The following is a 24,049-nucleotide window of genomic DNA, read 5'->3' on the forward strand; positions in this document are numbered from 1 at the left end:
GTATTATGAGATGTCTTTTCCTGCAAAATTTTTGAAAGCAAAATTTGGCCATCGAATAGCTAAGCATTCTAGAATGAGTATGTAATTTGGGAAGCTCCAGGACTGATTTTGAAAAGAATAGATGAGATCATATTATGACATGTTGTATAATAATGCCCTATTTGGTCACATAAGCAGTCCCAGGACAGACTGGGTAGGGGCTTCCAGGTGGGGCATCCTGGGAAGATGGGTTTTTAGGGATCAGTCGGGCTTAGATTGATAATGTTTATTGAGCGAATGGGACAAGATGAGGAGGCAATGGAGAATGAACAGCCACAAATGTACTCAGAGTGCACAAAAACCAAACCAAAAAATCTCATATTAGTACCAAGGCATAAAGGTGTAGTAGTACCAAGGCATAAGGAACCATGGCCTACAAATTTGGTGGAAGGCAGAATGTTTCTTTTATCTAGAGTTTCTGGTGGTGACTGAACATTTAGTATCCTCTTCCCCATTCTTCTTAACCCTCAGCCCCCACATGGGTAGAATGGGGCAGAGTTCTCTGGGTCTGCCTGGTGTGTGCTTTTATCTCGTAGCCATTCATTTGACAAGAACTGGAGCTGTGCCAGAGATGCAATGCTGCCTGCATGAAGTATGTTTACTATACCTCCTGAACCTTCTGTGTAGTTCTGGAATTTTGGGTAGGATCCAGATGAACTGGTTGCTACAGAGATGTAAATGCTGAGGGGAAAGACAGAAGATGGATACACTATTCATGTGGGATTGACAATCTTACACACTTGAAATGGGCTTAGAAGCCTATCCTCTCACAGGGAGTGTGAATGTGGAGACTGAATAAGCAGTGGAGGGAGAATCTTTTACTCCCCAACTCAGTGCCTGAATTCTACTCTAACATCCAGCAGGTTGTAAGAGTTTCATTACACTGGACTCGGTCAAAAGGATAATAGGTTTGCTCTGGTACCAGAAAGAGATTCTAGGCTGGATACTACAGGTTTTTTCATAATGGCTCATTGCAGAACCCTGGGCCCCTGTGTGTATGCAGACGTGAAATACAGAGAAGACAGCATGGTTAGGAGAGGCAAGTTCACAAACTGGGCAGGATAGATGGTGGGAGGATGAGCAACAAGCTTTGTAATTGGGAGAGAAGAGAATAGAAATGGAGAATGAAAGTGGGGAGTTCAGGAATTTAGTAGGTGAATGCAAGGTATTTTAGTTTTCTGACTGCTAAAACAAATACAAATATGGGTTGGCATAAACAATGGGGATTTATTGGCTTTTGGTTTTGAGGCCAGGAGAAGTCCAAAATCCAGGAGTCGGCAAGGCTAAGTTTTCTCCCCAAAGACTGGCATTCTGGGGCTGGCTGCTCAAGATTCTTGGTCCTTGGAGGCTGCTCCCCATGGCTTTTTCATCATGTGTCCAATGTGTTTTGTTTACAAGGACTTCAGCCATATTGGATTAAAGGTCCACCACCATTCAGTTTGGGCGTGCCTTAACCAATAACATCTTCAAAGATCCTAATTACAAATGAGTTCACACCCACAAGACCAGGGGTTGGGACCTGACCATGTTTTTTTGGGAAACATGATTAGATCCCCAATACTAGGGCAAATCCTAAGCCTGGACTTTGCTGACCAAACTTCCAAGTCATAAGTAGGGAAGATAATGAGGTAATGGGCTTTTTATATTTGGCATGTGTAGTAGTTTGATATTATTGATGAATTCTAAAAAGAAATATTGGATTTTGTTTGTAAATTGATCTTTTCCTCTGGGCATATTAGATTACATTGGATTCAGAGGTTTACTTGATTAAGTAATTATGTAAACCTCCTGTGCCAGTAGGGCACCAAAAGGGTGGGGTCTCACAGATAAAAGGCATGGCAAAGGACAGAGTTGAGGGTTTTTGATGTTGGAGTTTTGATGTTGGAATTTGATGCTGAAGCCTTAAGTTGGAGCCCCGGGAAGTAAGCTCACAGAGGAAACAGAAGCAAGCCCTCATGGCTTCCCTGAGCCTAGGAAGAAGCAAGCCCTGGGAAGAGAGGAACTCAGAATTCAGAGATAAGCAAGACCCTGAAAGAGAGGAAACCAGGAAGCCTGAACCCTTGCATACATCGGCAGCCATCTTCCTCCAACAGTGAAAATAGACTTTGGTGAGGGAAGTAACTTATGCTTTATGGCCTGGTGTCTGTAAGCTCATACCCCAAATAAATACACTTTATAAAAACCAACCAATTTCTGGTATTTTGCATCAGCACCCCTTTGGCTAACTACTACAGCATATATTATAGCAAAGTATAAAAATTAAATCCTCTCTAGTTGTATAATTTACAAATTGCCTAATTTTTGATCTAGCTACCATGTCAGGAAGTACTTTCGGTTTATATATGGCAGTATTTTCTTTGGATCAGTGGCTTAGGAATTTTGATTTTTTGCTCTTATACTGAAATAGTAGAAATGTTGATTATGTTCAAATGCTTTAATATCCCTACTATATAATAAGCACTATCTATTAATATTCTACTTGTAGTTTAGCAGAACCCTCTGAAACATATAATTATGTATTTTAAGATTTTCATTAAAATATATTAATTTGTCAATTTCTTTTATCCAACAACTTCTTCAAGAGCTATTTAATATATCTCTTATATTTGTGAGAAACTATAAACTTTCAAAGTTCTTTTTTAAACCTTACACTAGCATGAAAAATCAGGCATAGGTGCTCGTTTGTAGATGAGGAAAACGTAGTAGTTGAGCTTAAGTATTGTCAGTGGATGATGAATGGAGGGTGGGAAGTAGAGGGGAGGCCCAGCATTCCGAAGGCCTTGGGGTGCTGATGGAAAAGCCCCAAACTTAGATTCAGAGATTCTGGCATCAATGACAATGATTGATAGAGTGCATGATGCTTAGGTATTGATATTGTTGTAATGACCCCAGCACTCTTCCTTCTGAATTACATTCCCTTTGCATAGACTTACTATTTTGAGACTGAATCACTGAATTAGCTAGTTGTTTTGGCATTAGGGGGCAGAATCTTGCTATTATTTTAACATTTGTCAGAAGAACAAGGTCTCTCCTTGTCCTCTACTTGTTATTTCATCATTGTGGATTGTCAATTCTGTATTTTCTTCATGATGGATGTCTTTTAACTACTATTGCCATTGAGATCAGCCCCAGAGGGCAATGAGGAATTTCAAAGGGTCTGCAGGAAGCACTCACTCTAAAACCAGCAGATCTAACCAGGGCTTGAGGATGGAAAGAGTATAACTTCTTCCTCCTTCTAGTAAGCTCTGAGTGGTTGAGAAAGAGACATAAGGGAAGGGGGGAGAGGTGCAGTAAAGAGAAAGAGGAAGGCTGAATGGGAGGGATGAGATAAAAGAGACACTCAGAAGGGGTTTTCATTTGCTCCACAATTGTAAGTAAAATCAAATATGCAAGAGGAAAAGCAAAGTACATTCTCTTCTGATCTCTTCAAGTTTGATCTCATTCTTAAAGATATCATGAAGGAAGCTATCATGCCACCATCTCCCAGCTATTCCTGTATTTTAAAAATCTCAGCTGGGTCGCTACTCTGGCTGTAAGGCTACAGGATATAGAGAGCTGATGGCTCACAGCTGTGTGTTGTGGATAGCACTAGGAAAGGACTCTCGAATTGGTTGGAGGAAAAGTCTTCAGAAGAGGCTGGAAGAAATGCTTTATATGGCTTTAAAAACAGCTAGAAAATAAAAGAACAGAAACATCCTCCCTCTATCTCTAGTGAGTCTTCTCACTCAACAATTCACAGTGATTCTTGTTGCCTATGTGGATGTTTTCTTCAAGTGCAATTAAATAAAATCCACGGTGCTGAACTTCAGGGACCTCATGTTTCAATGTCTCCTCTTTTTCTCTTACTTTCTACTGTCTTTTTCTTTCATATACAACATTCACAAAACACAGAAGCACGTCATCTAAAAAAGCTCTTGGGTTATTCTTTAATACCTTTTCCTGACCAGAGTAGAAAATTGCATTATATGATTTCATTAATCGTTTTTTGCTTCTCCTGCTAAAAAACAAGCTCATTGAGGAATGGCTCTTTGTCAGGGTTCTTCACTGTTGTATCCCCCAGAGCCTAGAATCATGCCTGTCACATAGTAATTGCTTAAAAAAAATATTTAATAAGTGAATGAATGAATGATGAGAAAGATCCAGTAGAGAGAGAAAGAGAGGAAAAAGAAGAGGAGAAGGGGTAAAGGATGGGGGAAGAAGAGGGAGAGAGATTAAGGATATGGGGAAAGGAGATAAAAGATGGAGGGAAGTCTTTGGATGTTTGGGGAGCTTGTTGCCTGGGAGAAGATAAAGGGGAATGTGGAATCTGAAGAATAAAAAGAGTGATTATCTATAGCTGGGAGGAGTATTGGTTTGTTTCTATGAAAAGAAGAGAAAGAGGATATGATGATTGTGATGCACATATAGAATATGTCCAACTGGATACTTTCCTTCAGCAGTTCTCAGGAATCACAGTCCAGGTGCAAGACAGGCAGGCTCCTGGATTTTTCCTTAGTGTCTTACAGCTCAGTGTTCCCACAGCATCCTATACTTCCCAATTTATTTGGCTCATCATAGCTTATTATAGATACTTGCTTATGTCTGCTTTGATGGGCCATCGGCTCTGCGAGGGCAAAGGCCTATTTGTCTTGCTCAGGGCTACATCCCCTGCTCTTCCATACTTGAGGTTTTGCCATGGGGATTTGATGGAAATACAGTGGAACAAGGGAATGTAATATATTGTGTAGAGAATGACTGAAGAGTTGAACCATGAAATCTGAGCTGAGGAAAAAGAAGGTAAAGAAAGAAAACTAGTAGAACCTTGAAATGAGGAGGAAGACCAGTGGTTTGGAAATTAATGTATTGGGAATAAATGAGAAGGTCTGAGAAGATATAAATATGATCAGTAAGTGGAGTATATAATTTTATTATTTCAGATGTGGGGCTGTTTTGGGAATCACAAAGTCCAAGGTGTGACCATTGGAATGAATGCTTGAAATGAAGTGGAAGAAAGAGTGATTGAGGATGAAGAGTTCAAGGATATTTTATGGCTTCAGGTGCAGATGTTGAAACCTCCACTGAGATTTTCTAGTGGATTTTTTTACCTACTAATGAGTAAAGCAATTAAAGGGCACATATGCATTTGCAAATAATGTATTCATACTTTGTATTCATTCATTGGTTCATTTACTCTTTCATTCCCTCTTATTTAGAACCTGGCAAGAAGTTACACAGTGGATATACAATAGTGACCAAAACAGGCAAGTCCAGTCCCTTGCAGAACAGGCAAACTAGTGGGAGAGGCAGACATTAAACAAATAATATATAATTATAAACTGTGAAGAGACAAAGGGAAAATTAGACTATGGGATTGGTAAAAGCTTAAGAATTGATGGATTTTGGCCATATCTGTTAAAATGTGTGCCATCACATCAAGGTTATACTGAGAAAAAAATTTTTGATATTCCAAATTTATTGCTTTGGTTTCTCTTTTATTTATTTGTTCAGAACCTTCACAGAGCCAAATAAATAGGAACAAACTTTCCTATCAATGGGTGCTGAAAGATGGGATGGGTCCAAGGTGCAGTTTGGGAGTGCAACCAGAAGACGCTCAGTGACACAGAGTAGATATGAGAAACCTGTGATCATTCCATGATGGCCTTGAGAATCAGATGAACCTACCCCAGAGTCAGCTGTGAGACACAGGCAGGGGTCCATTAAAGCTCCATTTATGTGGGGACATTCTCATGAGGCTGTGCTTGTAGAGACAGGGAATCTGCAACCCCTAAACTGTCCTGAAATTATAGATGATTTAAGAAGAAAATATATATGATATGCACTGTAGAAAGCTCCATCGATTTTATTTCTTAAATTCTCTAAAATAATTGTACATTTCACCAATGGAAAAAAAATCTCTATTTTATTCTTATAGTTGGAAAATTAAAACATAATTCATTATGAAAGACTCTGTAATATTTCTAAAATGCCAAAAATCTGAACCAGGGAAGCAACTTAACTTTTAGTTATATATGATGCACATCCCAAGCTGTATGATTTTTATTTGAGCATCAAAAGATGTCATAAATACATGGCTACTTTAATAAATCCAGGAAAAGTCTTTCTGTCATGTGGAAAATCAAGTTTTATTTTTCACCCCTACTATTTTTAAAGAGCTATATTTCTTGGTTTTGTGGTGAGTCTTAATGGAGACTTTTTAAAAGTGTAAGTAACTGAGAAATATAGTACTTTTATGACACAGTCCTCAAGGCAATTTTTTATGGTAAACTCATTCTTTTGCTCAAAGATTTAACTATTAGTGTCATTCACAATTCTACTGAAATACATTTCTTATTAAAATTTTTACTCTTTTCTACTTTCAACTTCCCATAGTAGTATTTGTAAAAAAGACTCTTTTACCTATCAAAAAAAAAAAAAAAGACAATTTACATTCATTCATTCAAATGTTATTATATGGCCATTATGTACCAAGCACTGTTTTTAGGTTAAAGAAACAAAAGTGACAAAACAGCCACAAACATCTGCTTTCACTGAGCTTACATTCTGGTATGGAGAGACAGACAATAAACATAATAAATTTATAAATAAATAAATAAATTTTTACATTAAAAGTCCTACAGAAGAAAACTTTTATCAGGGTGTATGAAAGCATATAGTTTATTATAAAAGTGTTTTTATGACATTAGAAACCAAACTATATTAATCAAAAAGCATAAGAATTTCTAATATAAAAGGAGAGTTACAATGAAAATAGATTATTTTTCAATATTATTTGCATATAGAGAATATTATTTACTGATGGGGTACTGTGTTGGATAACTTTATATCTAATAACTCATTTAATTCCTACTACAACCACATAAGCAAGATTTATTACTTCAACTATATATACAAGAAAACTTTGATGTGGAGAGATTAAATAACTTGCCTAACTGGATGAAGCAAGTAAATGCAGGACCAGATTTCAAATCCAGATTTTTTTATTCCCAATCCTCCTCTCTTCTTACTCTGCATTGCTATATCTAACACTCCAAAGTCATTTATTAAGACACTCTATCCTTTGCTTTAACTAAAGGTGGCATAAAGATTTCAGATTTTGAAGTCCTCCCAATAATCACGTGTTCCATTGTAAAGCAACTTTCATGTAGGCTAGCAAAGTGATTTCCAAGGAAATAGTCTTCAAATCTGTCAAGAAGGAATATAAGCAAGTGACTTCCGAGTTCAGACTGCTATTATTCGGAAAGGCTCATTCTTTTCTAAATTCTAGTTAACAGGCTTGTAAATCTCATGTTTGGTTGTTCTAGTGGTGGCCAGGTTGAATAGTTTCCTCAACTAAAAGTATTTCTTCATATCTGTACTATTAATTAGGAGCTCTTAGCCCCAAAGTGCTGCTATTGGCATTTGATAATCCCACATTTGCTGGTGTGGTTGACATAAAAGATCGCATAGTTTATATTCACATACTCACTCTTTGCACCTGTTGTCAAACCGGCTAAAACTGTTCTTGCCCTTTGGTATTGGGCCATTCTGCTGATACAGTGTGTTATAAATATTACAAGGACAGAAGCAGTTTGTATTACAAGGTAATGCAACATAATTTTACTAACAACTTCATTTCCTTTTTATTATCTGTAGTCTTGAGACATAAGTAAAAATTTCAGTTTATGTTATCAAGGTTATTGCAAAAGATGGCCAGTAATTATACTTTATTTAGAATATGCTCTATATAAGATATATTGGTAAAAGTTTCATCACTCTTAATTAAACTGATCCCAGTTGGGAGGAAGGGAGGGGTGATATCTTTCAAAACAATAGTTACTTAAAGGTTTGAAATACACTCTGTCCTGTAATATCACTGCTGTACTTAAGCCAGCTGTAATAGAGAAGAGCATCCTGTGATTATGAGAGAATATAAGAAAAGGGAATTCTGGACACTGTGCATTTTGCTTGAGTGACACCGATTTATTTGGAAGCATCTGTCTTCCCCTTTCACCTAGACGCCTGTTTACTCTGGCTGCCTGTGAGCTACTTAGTTCTCTTTAGCCTCTAGGTCCAAAGGCTCAACCCGTATTTGCTTTCAAACACTCCATCATATAAATGTATCATTACAAACAATTACAACATTTCCTAGGGAATCATTTCCCAATTTTCAGTTAAAAACCTGTAGTTAAATAGTTTCCTTATCAATAAAAAGCAATATCCTTTAAGGTAGAAAATACCTAATCAATCATGTTTCCCCAAAGTACCATGTGCAGAGGTGTGATTAGCTAGTATCTGGCCCTTTCCAGTCTATTCATAACACATGAATTAAGCATTTATGTTAGCATGTGCCAGGCAGAGCTCAGTCTCTGAAACAGTTTTCCTGAATCATTGCTCTTTAGCATATGCTATTATTACTGAAACACATAGTATTTTCTATATGCCAGGCACTGTTCTAAGCACTGTGCAATAGTCTTTTTTTTTTTTGAGCATTTATTTTTTACTGTATTTTTTTTGAAGATACATAGATCAGAAAAAATGTTACATTAAAAATTATACGAGGTTCCCACATACCCTACCCCCTAACCCCTCCACTCCTCCCACATCAACAACCTCCTTCATCATTGCAGCACATCCATTGCATTTGGTGAATACATCTTGGAGCACTGCTGCACTGCATGGATTATAGTTCACAGTACAGTTTACACTCTCCCCCAGTACATTCAGTGGGTTATGACAGGATATATAATGTCCAGCATCTGTCCCTACAATATCATTTAGGACAAGTCCAAGTCCCAAAAATTCCCCCACATCACATCTCTTCTTCCCTCTCCCTGCTCTCAGCAACTACCATGGCCACTTTCTCATCAATGCTACAGTTTCTTCCATTACTAGTCACAATAGTCCTATAGTAGAATACCAGTAAGTCCACTCTAATCCATATTTTATTCCTCCATCCTGTGAACGCTGGGATGGTGATGTCCACTCCACCTTTATATCGAGAGGGGGATTAGATCTTTCACGGTTGATAGATGTGATTCTCCTGCTTCGAGTTGTAGACTCTCTTGGTTCCCTGGTGTGGTGATTGACCATCCTCACCTCCCTGTTAGCTGACTTGGATAAGTCCAATGAACTGGAGAGTAGGAGTTGCAACTTTGTTGAGGCTCAGGGCCCAGCTGGCACATGGCCAGTCAAAGAGATTCAAGTCTCCTATGTATATACCAACCCCAGTGCCAACCACAGGTTCAGTAAAAGAGAGAAAAGAGGCATGTGTGGAAAGTTCACATCTGAGTCCAACTCCATCACATTCAGGCACACAAATTCCAAAGTGGAGCCCACTGACAGGGCACTGAACTCCAGAGCCAATTGCCATGACCATAGAACCTGTGTGTCTCTGTAGCCCTCAGGAGGACCAGTACCTGGTGTAGTACCTACTTTGTCTGTCTCTGAGATCCTGCTGAGTTGTGCATAAGCACAACCCTTCTGATGACCTCCTGTCTCTTTTGTGAAGACTCTTAGCCTTATAAACGCATTTATCTTTACCATTTCCCCCCCTTTATTCAAGGTCTTTTTCTTACATTATTCTTTAATCCCCATAGCATCCATAGGAGGAGGGTATTGTCCAAGTTCACACAAATAGTCCTGGTGGAGCCAGGGGATTTCAAACCAGTAGTATGGCACCAGAGTTGTGTCCTCTTGCACTATACTGAACTTTCTTAATTACCAGATAGCAACAGATTGTGTGCAATGAAAAATAGGATGGTTCCTGCCCTCAAAGTGTTTCCAATCTAAACCTCTTTCTTCTTTCTCTCCATCTATATCTGTCTAAGATTTTGGTGGAAACTATTCCTTAAATTTCTGAAACTTTCATTTATTAGCATTTATACATGCCATGTGCTATGATAGACACTGTAGATCAACGGACAATACAGGCCTGACTGTTACAAAGCTCATGGTCAGGAGAGACACAGTTTCCTTTCATAAGAGATAATGGAAGTATGTATTTCAATCAAAACCTTCCAAAAGACATATGTTTGAATATTGAAGAGTGATTTGGCGTTTGTGATGGGCAAATGGAAAGAGGAAGGACTTATAGATAGAAGGTGCAGGAACGGGAAGGACCAGGACGAGAACAGGAATGAAATGATTAATAGTGTGAGAAAGAAGGTAGTGGTGAGGTCTGGAATGACTTTGTATTCCTTGATATAAGGAATTGATTCTACTGACAATGGGAGTTAATGAAAAAAGTTAGGTAGGGAAAACACATGGTACATTTTATGTTTTAGACCCATAAAACAGTTTGATGCACAGGTGCCACTTAAAAAATTTGGATTCTGTCTCTGCCCTGCCCCACCCTCCCCTTTTTTTTTGCTCTTCATCCTCATTGTCTTCCTCCATCTCCTTTGCTTCCTGCTCTTATGGCCTCTCAACCTTATCTGCTCTAAACCCCATACAACCTCCTGGCTCCTTTTGGTAATAAGAAACATCTTCAGCTTATCAAGGTTTCATCTCACATTTTTGGGAAAGCATTCACTATCTGCTGTTAAGCCATAGAATGAATTTAAATTTCAGCTTTCTCTCTTCTTGGTAATTAAAAAATATTCCCTATGTTAATGGAATTCTGAGCATCATTATGAGAGAAAGGAATATTTATTGGGGGGTGGGGAACAAACTTTTGAGGGCAGAACCTAAAATTATACTAAAGTTATAGTAGCTCTCCTCTCATATTTGAAGACTCATTCTGCCTCACTGAGACGCATTCAAATTTTGCTACTTCATAAGTGAGAGAAACAGCAGCATTGTATGCCTACAAAGAGTTGGAGATTGCTTCTCAGCTCTTCCCTTCCTGACCATGTTCTTGGGTACAAGAATTAACCTCCTAGAGTCCATTTCTTCTCCTGTGTTTATTTCAAAGACCTACTGAAAGATAATGCAGCTGGGAAACTTTGTAAAAGCACAATATCGATGTAAAGCACTGCTTTTAATTTATATTTCAACTAGAGTTGGGCTCTATATTTCTATGCAGCAGTGTTCCTCTAGGAGTTCTATATTAGTGGCCCAAAATTTTCATCTTTCTGTTAGTATTAGTCAGTCAACGGGATGCTGATGCAAAATACCAGAAAGCTATAGGCCTTTACAAAGGATATCTATTTGGGATAGAAGCCCACAGTTACCAGGCCATAAAGCATAAGTTACTTCCCTCACCCAAGTCTGTTGCCATATGTTGGAGTAAGATGGCTGCTCACGTCTGCCAGGGTTCAGGCTTCCTGAGTTCCTCTCTTCCTGGGGCTCATTTCTCTCTCAGCTCAGCAACTCTGGTCTCTCCACAAGGCCAGCTGTACATTATTGGGTGAACGGCTTATCTCTCTTCCTGGGGCCTCTCTATTTCCTCACATATCTGCTTCTCTATGTGTTTACTTCCCAGGCTCCAGGATAAAAACACCAAACTCCCTTCTCTGCGGTGTGGTTTTTCTGTCCTACTGATGTGGCCCAATCAAGGCATCAATCATTATTTAATCAAGTAAAAGTGAAACTTGTGAAACCAGTATAATCTAATATGCCCAGAGGAACAAACTAGTTTACAAATATAATCCAATATCTACTTTTGGAATTCATAAACGATGTCAAACTGCTACACTGTTATAGAGAGAAAAATGCAGCTTGCTTTCCATTCTTACATACGAGGTTGTCTTTGTTATCATTAGCAGTTCAAAGATTCTGTCTTTGGCTTCTAAAGAAAAACGTAAAGAATAACTTTTTGAATGGCTCTTGATTTGCATTATTGATGTCTTTCAAGAGGTATGAACTACATTTTCCTCTTTAATTTTTATGCTTTCTTTCTTTTCTTAGATCGAAGAGTCAATTGAGACACACTTTGGCAGTCATGGCAGAAGAGCCATACTGTACGTGCCTCCTTCTTACAACAAAATGGCAGTTCGGCTTCACCAGCACATTCTCACTGAGCATGGCTATACTGTTGATATCACTGATGAGAGGCTTGGTGCTGGCCTTGGGCTGGGACTGCTAAGACAAGGTCAGAATCATAAAAATAATTATAGAAATGTTCTTGCTATAATGTCAAACAATCCCTAGTGTTCTTACTGAAAAAAAAATTCACAAAAATAAATGTTTACCCTTGATCACTTCTTTCATCATAGAAAACAGGTTCCTTTTCTTCTTCCTCTCAATTATTAAAGCTATATCCTTTTTTTTCCTGAATTTACCTTGTTTATATTTTTGTAGCATTTTTGAATTGCATAGTTCATGTTTAAATGCTACATAAAAAACGTTTATGCTCATGAGCCTGAATATATTTTCTGCTCAGCACCAAACTATTCCATATTTTAAGAAAATTACCAATTCATCCAACTGCAAGTAGAATATGCAGAAAATTGTTTTGAGATGCCATCTCAAATGCTATTCACAGATTGACTCTAAAGGCAAAAGTGGTATGGATATTTATCATTGACTCCATTACTAGTCAAGTACTTTTATTTCTTTTATTAGAAGAAAAAGTAAGAGCAATGTTTTAAACACTCTGTTTGAAAGGAAAGTTAAGTAGTTGATGAGGGTCAAAAAAAGGGCAGTAATAATAACAGCTAACATTTCTTGAGCAACTGATTGTGCGACACATATTGTGGTATACTTTATATTAGCAACCTCATTTAATACTCACTGTAGCCCCGAGTACCCTAGGATTAAGAAAAATTGATTATCCCCCAAATTCCAGAAGAGGAAACTGAGGTTTGAATGGGCAGAGAGACTCATTCTATCTATATCTTAATCCTGGTGTGAGGGAAGGGCAGGCTATAAAAACCATATTCCAGCTTTTACCTTCTGTTTTTCCTCTTCACTTCCTTGTTGCCCAGTCTCTCTTTCGGCACCAATCTATCATTATTAAAGCTGCAATTGATACTGCCAAGAGAGTCCATTTGCCTGATATGCACAAAAGGCATATGGAATCACCACGATTTCAAGAAAGAAAGAGTTTATTATGTGGTTGGCCAGTAAGGAGACTAGAACAAGCCTCAGATCAGTCTCCCCCAACAAAATGGGCAGTGGGGTTTTATACCATCTGGGGAAGGTGGGCTTAAAGGCTAAAGATGGGGTGAGGCCAAGCTGGTTCAGGAAAGGTGGGGTTAAACAGTGGGCTAAGATGTTGTGGGCCAATCCATTTTGGGAAAGGCAGGGCTAAATGGAGAATACTCTGGTGCAATTATGCTTGGTCCTAAAATGGACTCCTGGCATGCTCTGTGATTATGACTGATTTGAGCTGGCTTCAGAAACAGTAAATTTTCTTACAAGGTAGTGAGCCTCTTATTAATAAACATGAAGACATGGGCATTTGAATGAAAGTTTCTGGAAACTTCTACAAACCAGTAAGGGAGGAACTACTCTGAAAAGTGGATTAATGAGTGGCAATTTTGAGGGGCAAGAAAGTGGTGATTTCAGCCCCATCTTTTAATTGGGATGTTCTTCAATCTTGAGGGATTAGGGGCAATGACCACTCTAAATACTTCCTTCTGATAGTGGGCATTTATCAGGATTTAAGGAATGAAACCTTTTGGCTTGAAGCTGAAGATATTCTCTGGTTCCAAGCTGGGGGATGGCTAGTTTCGGTACAGGCCTGCACTCTGTTTTTGATAAATGCTGCTGAGAAGAACAGTCCAGTGGCATGTAGTATCTTGGAAACAAATAAAACTATTAATTTAAGTATTATTGGTCCAAATATGAGTAGTATTATTATAGTTATTACTAAACTCAAAACTGGCAGAAGTCTCGTGGTCCCTAGGGGAGCAGCGACAGTCTCCCAGGTGCAGCGGCAAGGACCGGGAAGGAATGAGGGTCCAACAGTGAGCCCCTGATGCTAATGACTATGCTTGTGAGCTGATATGCCTGAAATAAGAACAAGGCCTAGAGCAGCATTGTGCCTGGGAATTTCCTCCTGACAGCCTTCATGTTACTCAAATGTGGCCAGTCTCAAAGCCAAACTCAGCATGTAAATGCAATGCCTTCCCCCCCAGCGTGGGACATGACACCCGGGGATGAGCCTCCCTGGCACCGAGGGATCACTGTCAAGTACCAACTGATGATGCAACTGGAGAATGACCTTGAATGGAAGGTTCAATGCAGATCAGCAGAATATCCCTGTCTACATAAAATAACATGACTTTAAAATGCTGTTTGACCTAATCTAAGGGGGAAATGGAAAGGAGAAATGAGTTTATATGGCTACGAGTCTCTAAAAAAGAGTCTGGAGGCTGTCAGAAGGATTGCCCTTATGCACAACTGAGCAGAGTCTAAGAGACAGATAAAGTAGATACAACCCCCAGGTATTGGTTCCTTTGAGGGCTAAAGAGGCCCATGGGTGCTATGGTCATGGCAGATGGGGTTAACTGCCATGTCAGATGGCCCTTCTTTGGAGCTGGTGTTTATGCGTGATGAATCTGGACTCAGATGGGATCTCTCTTCATAAGACTTTCATGCTACTGTGCTGGAGTTGTAGTTGGTGTCAGGGTTTAAGATATATTTAGGGGATCTGAATCTCTGGACTGACAATGTGATAGCCAGGCCCTGAGCCTCAACAGACTCCAGCACCTACAATCTGATTTATTGGACTCACCTCACTCAGCTAAGATGGAGTTGAAGAAGGACAACCACCACACCCTGGAGCCTAGAGTGCCTACAACTGAAAGCGAGAGGATTGCATCCAGTATCCATGAGGAATCTGAGCCTCCTCTTGACATAGAGGTGCAATGGACACAACCAATCCAATGTCCACAGAGAAAAGGTGGCATTGGAGTGGGAGAAGTGGACATGGTGGCTAATGAGTATGGGGAATGGCAGGAAGAGACGAGATGTGGAGGCGTCTTAGGGACTTGGAGCTGCCCTGGATGGTGCTTCAGGGGCAATCACTGGACATTGTAAATCCTCACAGGGCCCACTGGATGGAATGAGGGAGAGTATGGGCCATGATGTGGACCATTGACCATGAGGTGCAGAGGTGCCCAGAGACGTACTTACCAAATGCAATGGATGTGTCATGATGATGGGAATGAGTGTTGCTGGGGGGGGGAGTGGTGGGGTGGGGGTGGTGGGGTTGAAGGGGTCCTCATATATATTTTTTTAATGTAATATTTTTACAAAATCAATTTTAAAAAAAACTGGCAGAAGTCGAGATAGCTCAGGGAAGTAACTTATGACTGACTCTCGCAGGGTTTGTGCACAGGCTATTAATGTTATGTAACCAAGTTGCTTGATTATAAAACTTTTGCATATTCAACTCAATTTGGTTTGGGGTATTTAACCAAGAACAACAAGAGGTGTTAGCTATGGCACACACTCCTTTTTCTACTAGCAGATAGCCCAAGGCTATTCTATTGTCCAAGACCCTGTGGGCCAATAGAGATTTGGATAGCTTCTATTGCTGTAGCAATAGTTAGGTGAACCTGCCCCAAGGAACTAATAGCCCTATTGCTAAACCAAAGGCAGCTATGATCATAGGTAATACCGTTTACTACATGATGATAAATAGGTTGGTACATAGAAATATCAGGCTTTAAATACCCTAGGGTACAGTGGCCCTTTATCCAGGCATTATTTACACATTGGAGCATTCTGACTTGAATATCAAAGATATCATCTTCAAAAACTTTAAAAAGTAAATGGCTCCTTGGACTTCCATTGATGAGGAGTGGGGTGTGGGTTATATGGGAACCTCTTATGGTTTTTTAATGTAACAATCTATGGGATCTATTAACTTTAATAAAATTAAGTGTTATTAAAAATAAATAAATAAAAGAGCAACTTGGAAGGCAAAAAAAAAACACAAACAAACGAAAAAGAAGCCATCAACAATTCATAAATGAATGAGAGTAACTATGTTCCAATAAAATGTTATTTACTAAAAAAAAGAAAAAATATTCTTTGGGGTCACAGAGTATTTCTCAGGAAGTTCTCTGTAGAGCCTGCCACTGTTAGAATACTTTAAAGCTCCCTAAGGTTTTGCTAAAATGGTGACAGAGCAGACAAAGGGCCCACTTTACAGGGTTCGTGTAAAGAAGGTAACCTGCAGGGGGGATTCTTGCAAGGTTTCTTCCATTTATTCTAATTTCTTGGCTTTTTTTATGCCAACTCCCATTTTTGGTCATTAATAGACCTTTTGATGGTGTAATAGGTATAAGCCTCCCCTTCTATATTTATAGTTCCTTTTGTTAAATCCTGACAAATTGCCGCCTCATTAGGGACCCCATTCACCATGTAATTACAGGCCATTTGACTATGTTTGTCTGCAAGGAACCAGGATATGTTAGCTCTGAGGTCATACATAACGTGGGCGGCTGAGAGGAGCTTAGGAGTAGGGTTCCATATCTTCCATTTTGTTCCAGCGATCTGTTAGGATAGGAGGCAACATTTGGTTTTAAGGAAATATTTCCCATACATTATTTCATAAGGGCTCAAACTGAGCTTTGTTTCTGGGGCCAACTCTTATCCTAAACAGTGCAACTCGTAGAGCTTCATCCAAGGTTAATTTTGTTTTTTAGTAGATCTTGGCTTGAGTTTTCTTTAGGGTATGATTCATTTTTTCAGTTTCTCCCATGGACTGTGGTCTCCAGGATGCATGTAGGCTCCAATCAATTCCTAAAGCCTTAGATAGATCTTGAGTTACTTTAGCAATATAGGTGCTCCCATTACCACTTTGAATAGAGAGCGGCATTCCAAATCGGGGAATAATTTCCCTTAGTAGGGCCTTAGTTATTTCAGATACTCTTTCTGTTTGGCAAGGGAAATCCGCAGCCCACCCTGAGAAGGTGTCCAGAAACACAAGCTGATATTTATAGTTTCCTTGCACTTTTGACACAACAGTAAAGTTTATTTGCCAGTCTTCCCCTGATCCTGTTCCTCGTGCTTGAACTCCCCTTTTAATCGGTGGAGGGCCTGTCTTGGGATTGATTTTGATACAAACAAGACACTCTTGGGTCACTCTTTGTATGGTTTTTCTCATGCTAAGGCCCACAATATACATCTGTAGCATTTGGTACATGGTGTAGGTAGGCGATAATTCTTTTCATTAAGTTTTCTGGGATCAGAACTTCTCTTTCTTCATTATAAGTCCAGCCCTCTGGAGTGGTCTGCACTGGCCCCCCTGGTGCTCTGGATTATACAGCGGATGTAATGGTTTGGAGGGAAACCTCACTCCTTGGTTGATGACAGGTCATTTGAGGAATATTGGGGTATAAAGAGTGTTAAATCAATACATAGTATAAGAGCCGCAATACCTGCTTGAGGTGTCTGGAACTTGGCTGCCTCTTTTGCTGCATGATCTGCTAAATTGTTTCCTGTTGCTACTAAGCTATTATTCCTTTGATGTCCAGGGCAATGGATGACTGCTACTTCTTGAGGTAACCTGATAGCATCTAACAAGGCCAGAATTATGTCAGCGTGTTTTATTTCTTTTTTTCCTTCCTTCGGGATGGCCCCATGAGCATGGACCACTGAAAATGCATATCTAGAGCCCATGTATATGTTTACCTTTCTAAGTGGAGGGCCCTGTTCAGGGATATGGGTTTGAGTCCTCTTGTAAGGTTGCTATAGCATACCCAGCCATTCTGTGTCCTTAATCCAGGAAGCTGCTTCCATTGGTGAACATCTCTAACTCTAGATTCTCCAGAGGTTGATCTGTAAGATCAGGGAGGCTAGAATATACTTCTTCAATTATTTATATGCAGTCATGCTCCAGTTCTGCTTAATGGCTAGGAAATAATAGAGGTTAGGAATAATAAAGAGGAGAGTGCTTTTAACCTCATATTGGGATTGTCTAGTAGGTTGCTTGGTATCTATCTAACCTCTGAGATATGAGCCAATATCCCCCTTTTTGCTCTTGGAGCAACACACAGTGTGGGGTATGTACAGGTATGAGTTTTCCTAAGGTAAATTTGTTCACTTCTCGCACCAAATCACAATTGACAGGAGGCAGACGGGCCAGTCCTGTGCTACTGCATCAAGTTGTTTCGAGAAATAGGCAACAGGTCTCTGGGTGTCACCAACGTTCTGGGTTAATACCCTCAGACTGACTCCTTGCTGTTTATGAATAAACAAGTCAAAGGCTTTTTTATGTCTGGGACACCTAGTGCGGGGTCAATCAAGTAGTTTCTCCTTTATCTTATAAAATGCTTGCTTGCTTTCAGTTGTCCAGTTTAGCAGTTCCTGGTCTATGTCTTTTAAATCTGCATACAAGGGTTTAGCTAAAAGTCTAAAACCTGGTGTCCAAACATGGCAGAATCCTGCCATTCCTAGAAACCCTCACAGCTATCTCCAGCTGGTTGGCTCAGCCACATTAGTTTAAGGCTTCCCTTCTGTCTGGCAATAGGTTTCTCTGCCCTTTTGACAATTCAAACCCAAATACTTCACAGAAGGCTGTGAAACTTGAACCTTTTTCTTGGACACTTTATATTCCTGGTCTGTTAGGAAGTTTAGCACTAAAATGGTATTGCGATCTGATGCTTCCTTTGATCGACTAGCTATCAAGATATCATCTACAAATTACAAAAGTACACCCTCTTGGAGCTATGACTCTCTTTAAGTCCTTGATCGAAGTTTCCCCAAATAAGGTAGGGACATTTTTAAATCCCTGAGGGAGCACTGTCTAACAATATTGTGTTTCACTTTATTCTCAATATCCTCCCAATCGAAGGCAAATATTTCCTGGGATCCAGGCTTAAAGGAACACAATAGAAGGCATCTTTTAGATCTAACACAGTAGACCAACACAAGCCTCCTGACAGAGTAGTTAACAAGGTGTATGAATTTAGAATTACTGGGTAGATATCCTCTAGTATTTGACTGATGTCTCTCAAATCCTGTACAAATCAGTACTCCCTTTTGTTACCTGGCTTTAAGACCAGGAGAATGGCGGTATTATATGGAGATCAGCAGTGTAGATTTAACTGATGTTTAAAAAAAAGTCTAGTAGTGGTTTTATGCCTTCCCAGGCTTCTCTTTTCATTGGGTATTGTCTGAGATTAGAAACTATCATGGAAAAACTTACTCTTACCTGGAATGGCTCATCATTTTTAGTTCTCCCCAGCATCCTGAGAGCCCATACCTCTGGATTTATCTTCGAGATGTTTTCAGGTATTTCCAACTGAATTCCTTCTCCCAGGTGCAGCAAAGCAAGACTGGAGGAGCAAGCCTGGTCTTGGGGAATTTCAGTGTCCAATTTATCTCCTGAAAAGGTCACTCACACACTCAATTTGGTTAGTAAATCCCAGCCAAGTAGTGGCATAGGACACTTAGGCACATAATGAAGGCTGTGTTTCAAATTGGTTTTCCCTGACATTCAAGCAGTTGTGAAAAAAAAAAAAAGGCTTATTATTTGAGGCTTCAGACACTCCAACTACTGCAACTGTTTTTGGAGGCAGAGTCCCTTGCTTCTGATTTAAAACGGAGTAAGTAGCTCCATTGTCAATCAAAAACTCTACAAGTGTCCTTCCCACTAGTATAGATACTCAGATTCCTTATGGGAAAATGGTGATGCATCCACAAAAGGTGGAAGGTGCCCCTGGGCCTCGTCATTCCTGGTCACTCTTGTCCCCCTGCTAGCTGTGGCATTTGGTACATTGCTGTGGGATGCTTGAGCCTCTTCTTCCTGGGGATGGTTCAAGTATTCTTGCCTCAAGTGTCCTTCCTCCTTGCAATAAGCATGTTGTTGTGGCCCTAGGGACAGGTTAATAGGTGGGAGCCCTTAGCGTCCTATCCTTTGATATTCTTCCTTGCCTGGTTCCATTCATCTTGATCCAGTTAAGCTCTGGTCAATGGTTGCTCCCAGCAAGGTGATTTGCTGCCTTGTCTGCTTCTCTTGGAGTTGATCTTGATGTTAAAAACCTTAAAAGGAATCTTGACCATTTGAGCCATTGTCATTCCTAATCCTTGTAACTTCTGCAGTTTCTTTCTTGTATCTGGAGCACTTTGACTAATGAAAATCATATTAGTCATTCTTTTATTCTCTGGATGTTCAGGAGCCAGATCAGTGTGTTGCCCATATGTCTCAAAAATCCTTTCAAGGAAAACTGACAGATTTCTTTTGGATCTTGTTGGATCTCCTGAACATTCTTCAGGCTTTTTAGTTTTAGGGCATTGTATTAGTCAGCCAAAGGGGTGCTGGTGCAAAATAACGGAAATCAGTTGGTCTTTATAAAGGGTATTTATTTGGGGTAGAAGCTTATAGTTACCAGGCCATAAAGCACAAGTTACTTCCTTCAACAAAGTCTGTTGCAACATGTTAGAGCAAGATGACTGCTGACATCTGCCAGGGTTCACACTTTCTGGGTCCCTCTCTTCCTGGGATTTGCCTCTGTCTCTGGACTCAGCTGCTTTGCTATCTCCACAAGGCTAGCTGTAGACTTATCAGGCAAATGGCTCGTCTCTCTTCCTGGGGCCTCTGCCATGTCTAATCAAGTCTTCTCTCTGTTCCTCTGTGTGCTTACTTCCTGGGCTCCAGCTCCAAACTCCAACCTCCCTTCTCTGTGGTCCAGTTACTCTTTGAGTCCCTGCCCACCAAGGGGTTGGGGATGCAACATCCTACTGGCATGACCTAATCAAAGCCTTAATCATTATTTAATCAAATAAAAGTGAAACCTCTGAATCCAATATAATCTAATATGCCCAGAGAGACAAACCAGTTTGTAAACATTATCTAATATCTATTTTTGGATTCATAAACAATATCTAACTGCCACAGACACCTATCTGCATTTCCGTTATGATGCACCCTTTATAGTGATCTAATTTAGCTTGGGTCCCCTATTCATTCAGGTTCTAATGCAGCTCTATTATGGACACAGTCAGAGCCCCAGGATCATGCACTGGGCTATTAGGTTGGTGGTCATGCAACCTATCAGCCTCCAACCAAACCTTTTCAAGGACCATCCTATGCTCTTCAAGGGTGAGGAGAGTATTTAAAAATGCTTGAATATCCACCCAGGTCAGTTAATAAGTAGCAAAAACAGAGGTGAAAAGATTCTCCATTTTCTTGGTGTGATCTCAGTAGGAAGGCATGTTATTTTTCCAGTTACACAAATCAGAAGTAGAGAAAGGGGAATACACATAAATGAAACCTCTGGGATTTCCCTAATCATCCAATTCAGATGGAACTTGTCTTAGTGGGAACTGCCCTGTCTGGGACTGGGTAGTTCCCTGACTGAATTGTGAGCCCTGACAGATAGGAGTGGAGAGACCATTCCTTCCTGATCAGGAGATGAAGAAGAACTGGATAAGGACCTGCTCCGAGGTGAGAGGGCATTGTCTTCCTCCTATTTCCCAGCATGAGGAGGCAGAAAGCTGGGGATAAAGCCTAAATGTGATAAAGATGGGTCCTCATCTAGACTAGAGTCCAGTAGAACATAAATAACATGGGGCTGACACATTCCTGATATCTAAGTTGTCTTTTTCTGTTAGCCCTGACCCTGAGAACATCCTTCTTTGGATCGTAATGTGACATTTTTTTCTGCAAATTCTTGTTCTGACATAGGGACATAAAAGATAGCGTATAGGGAATTTCATCTCATTTCTTTTTCCTTTTACAAAACAACTCTAGCTACAGCATAGTGTTATAACTGAGCATCCTATTTGCCAACCACTGCTTTCTGGATTCTAAGGCCAGGTAGTGTTACAGAAAAATATCACCCTTTTCTTTTTCACTGACCCATAACTAAAGGTAGACTAATTATCTAAGACACAATTTAAAGGACTGCAGCCATTAGTACTGTTAATATTTCCCTTAGTTAACAATTTCCTTTAGTTACAATTTTAATTTATGGTGCCTTAATGAGATTTTACAACTGGTATATCAATAGAAGAGAGACCAGAGTGGGACTCGATCCCACAACCAGAGCACAAGCACTTTAGCCTGACTCTCATATGCCTGGAACTTGTACCCAGTAATGACGTGTTTGAACTAAGGTGGGACTTGAACCCACAATCCTAACCAATAACGGCTACGGTTGGACTAGAACCTACACTCAGAACTGATAGCCAGGCTGTGCTAAGGTGGGACTTGAACCCACAATCCTAACCCAGTAACCAGAGTGGGACTTGATACCCGGAAAACAGCTTTACCTGGAACTGTCTCTTCTCTAGAAATTAAATTTCCCCAAAGGGCTGGCACCACGGGTGGGAAAAGGAGAGAGCCCTGGTTGCCAAGCTTCTAGATTAACTGGACTAGGGAGCTACTAAGGATCAATGAGTAGAAAACTCCATCCCACATGGGCCATGGAGCTTCAGGCAAGGGACTTTTTTTTTTTTTTAGATTTATTTTTATGTATTGCTCTCCCCTTCCTGCCCCAGGTTGTCTGTTCTCTGTGTCCATTCGCTGTGTGTTCTTCTGTGACCGCTTCTATCCTTATCAGCACTGGGAATCTATGTGCTGATTTTTTTGTTGCGTCATCTTGCTGTGTCAGCTCTCCATGTGTGAGGCGCCATTCTTGTGCAGGCTGCGCTTTCTTTCACGCTGGGCAGCATTCCTTATGGGGCGCACTCCTTGCTCATGGGGCTCCCCTACACAGGGGCACCCCTGCGTGGCATGGTGCTCCTTTCACGCATCAGCACCGCACACGGGCCAGCTCCACACAGGTCAAGGAGGCCCGGGGTTTGAACCTCGGACCTCCCATGTGGTAGGTGGACGCCCTATCCATTGGGCCAAATCGGCTTCCCTAGGTCATAAAGGGTCTTTATGACTGTGCCTCTGTGGTCACCAATTGATACTGCCAAGAGTGTCCATTTGCCTTATGCACACAGAAGCCAATACACAGTCACCAGGATTTCTGGAAAAGAAAGAGTTTATTGCATGATCATTCAGCAAGAGACTGAAGCAAGCCTTAGATCAGTATCCCTGAACAAAATGACTGCTGGGGTTTTATACCTTCTGGAGAAGGCAGGCATAAGGGAAGGGGGAGGTGCCAATCCATTTTGGGAAAGGTGGGGTTAAATGGAGCACGCTCTATTGCAATTATGCTTGGTACTAAAATGGAGGCCTGGCATGCTCTGTGGCTATCACCCATTTGAGCCGGCTTTAAATACAGTAACTTTTCTTTCAAGGCAGCAAGCCATTATGAATAAGCATGAAGAGATGGGCAATTGAATAAAAGTTTCTGGAAATTTCTAGAAGCCAATAAGGGAAAGGCTACTCTGAAAAGTGGGTTGGCAAGTAGCAGTTTTGAGGGGTGAAAAAGTGATGGTTTCACAATGATGTGTAACACACATTTGGCATAAGCAAATCAGATTTTCCACCTAATGGATCACATAGAACACCTATTTTCCTATTTATCAAAAGGTAGGGAGGTGGGGGACCATATGAATTAACTGTGGATCTTTGTGGTAGTTTCCTTTGAGAGGGAATAGTCAGATCCTGTGTCACAATAAATTTCATTACTATCTTGCCGTCAGCACAGCACTTGTTCTTCGGGGTTAAGAGCTGATTTTTGTTGGTAAACTAAAGACGGTTAGGGATATGTTTTCAAGAAGGTTGGGAGGACTCTACAATACAGGCTGTAAGGGGGTAAGAAACTCAGCAACCAGAGCCCCAAGGAAATAGATCCCAAAATCAACATTAATGAGAAGAAAGAATGTCTCAAGCTGTGCAGCATATGGGGCCGAAAGGGCAGGGCTTCCTCAAGGCCATAATACTGGCCTTGCCTCCCTAGGGGTAGTAAGGAAATCTAGAACTTGGGGCCATAAGAGGTAAAAGAGAAAAATAAAAGGGAAGATGAATACTCCAGATTATGAAGGAAATCTGAACACAAACTTCGCAAACCTCACAGGTAATTGAACAATAGAGTTAGTTCTATTAAGAAGGACCAATTCAAAGTTCTGGGACATCCATAAACGGTATTGTCAGAGAACTGTTTATCAGGCTAGCTATTGAGGTAAAGGAAAGATATAGATTTTTTAGTTTGTTCCTCATCCCGCAAAATATTCCATCCAGTTGCAGAGGGGAGTGATTGGCTGTATAACTACTGCATGCTTTCTGTGTGAGCTG

General features: G+C 40.3%; 1 protein-coding gene across 13 annotated transcripts in view; it reads left to right on the forward strand.

The window, feature by feature from the left end:
- CPED1 (cadherin like and PC-esterase domain containing 1) overlaps nucleotides 1–24,049 on the forward strand; it is a 290,477-nt gene that overhangs the window by 17,308 nt on the left and 249,120 nt on the right. For 9 of the 13 annotated variants that reach the window (XM_058297272.2, XM_058297280.1, XM_058297277.2 and 6 more), the window contains one exon: nucleotides 11,866–12,049. The exons of the other annotated variants lie outside the window; for them this stretch is intronic. In XM_058297272.2, coding sequence (XP_058153255.1) covers nucleotides 11,866–12,049 — 184 coding nt within the window. The remainder of the gene's footprint in view (nucleotides 1–11,865; nucleotides 12,050–24,049) is intronic. 13 annotated transcript variants of the gene reach the window in all.

This window comes from Dasypus novemcinctus, chromosome 5 (genome assembly GCF_030445035.2).
Source record: "Dasypus novemcinctus isolate mDasNov1 chromosome 5, mDasNov1.1.hap2, whole genome shotgun sequence".
NCBI lineage: Eukaryota > Metazoa > Chordata > Mammalia > Cingulata > Dasypodidae > Dasypus > Dasypus novemcinctus.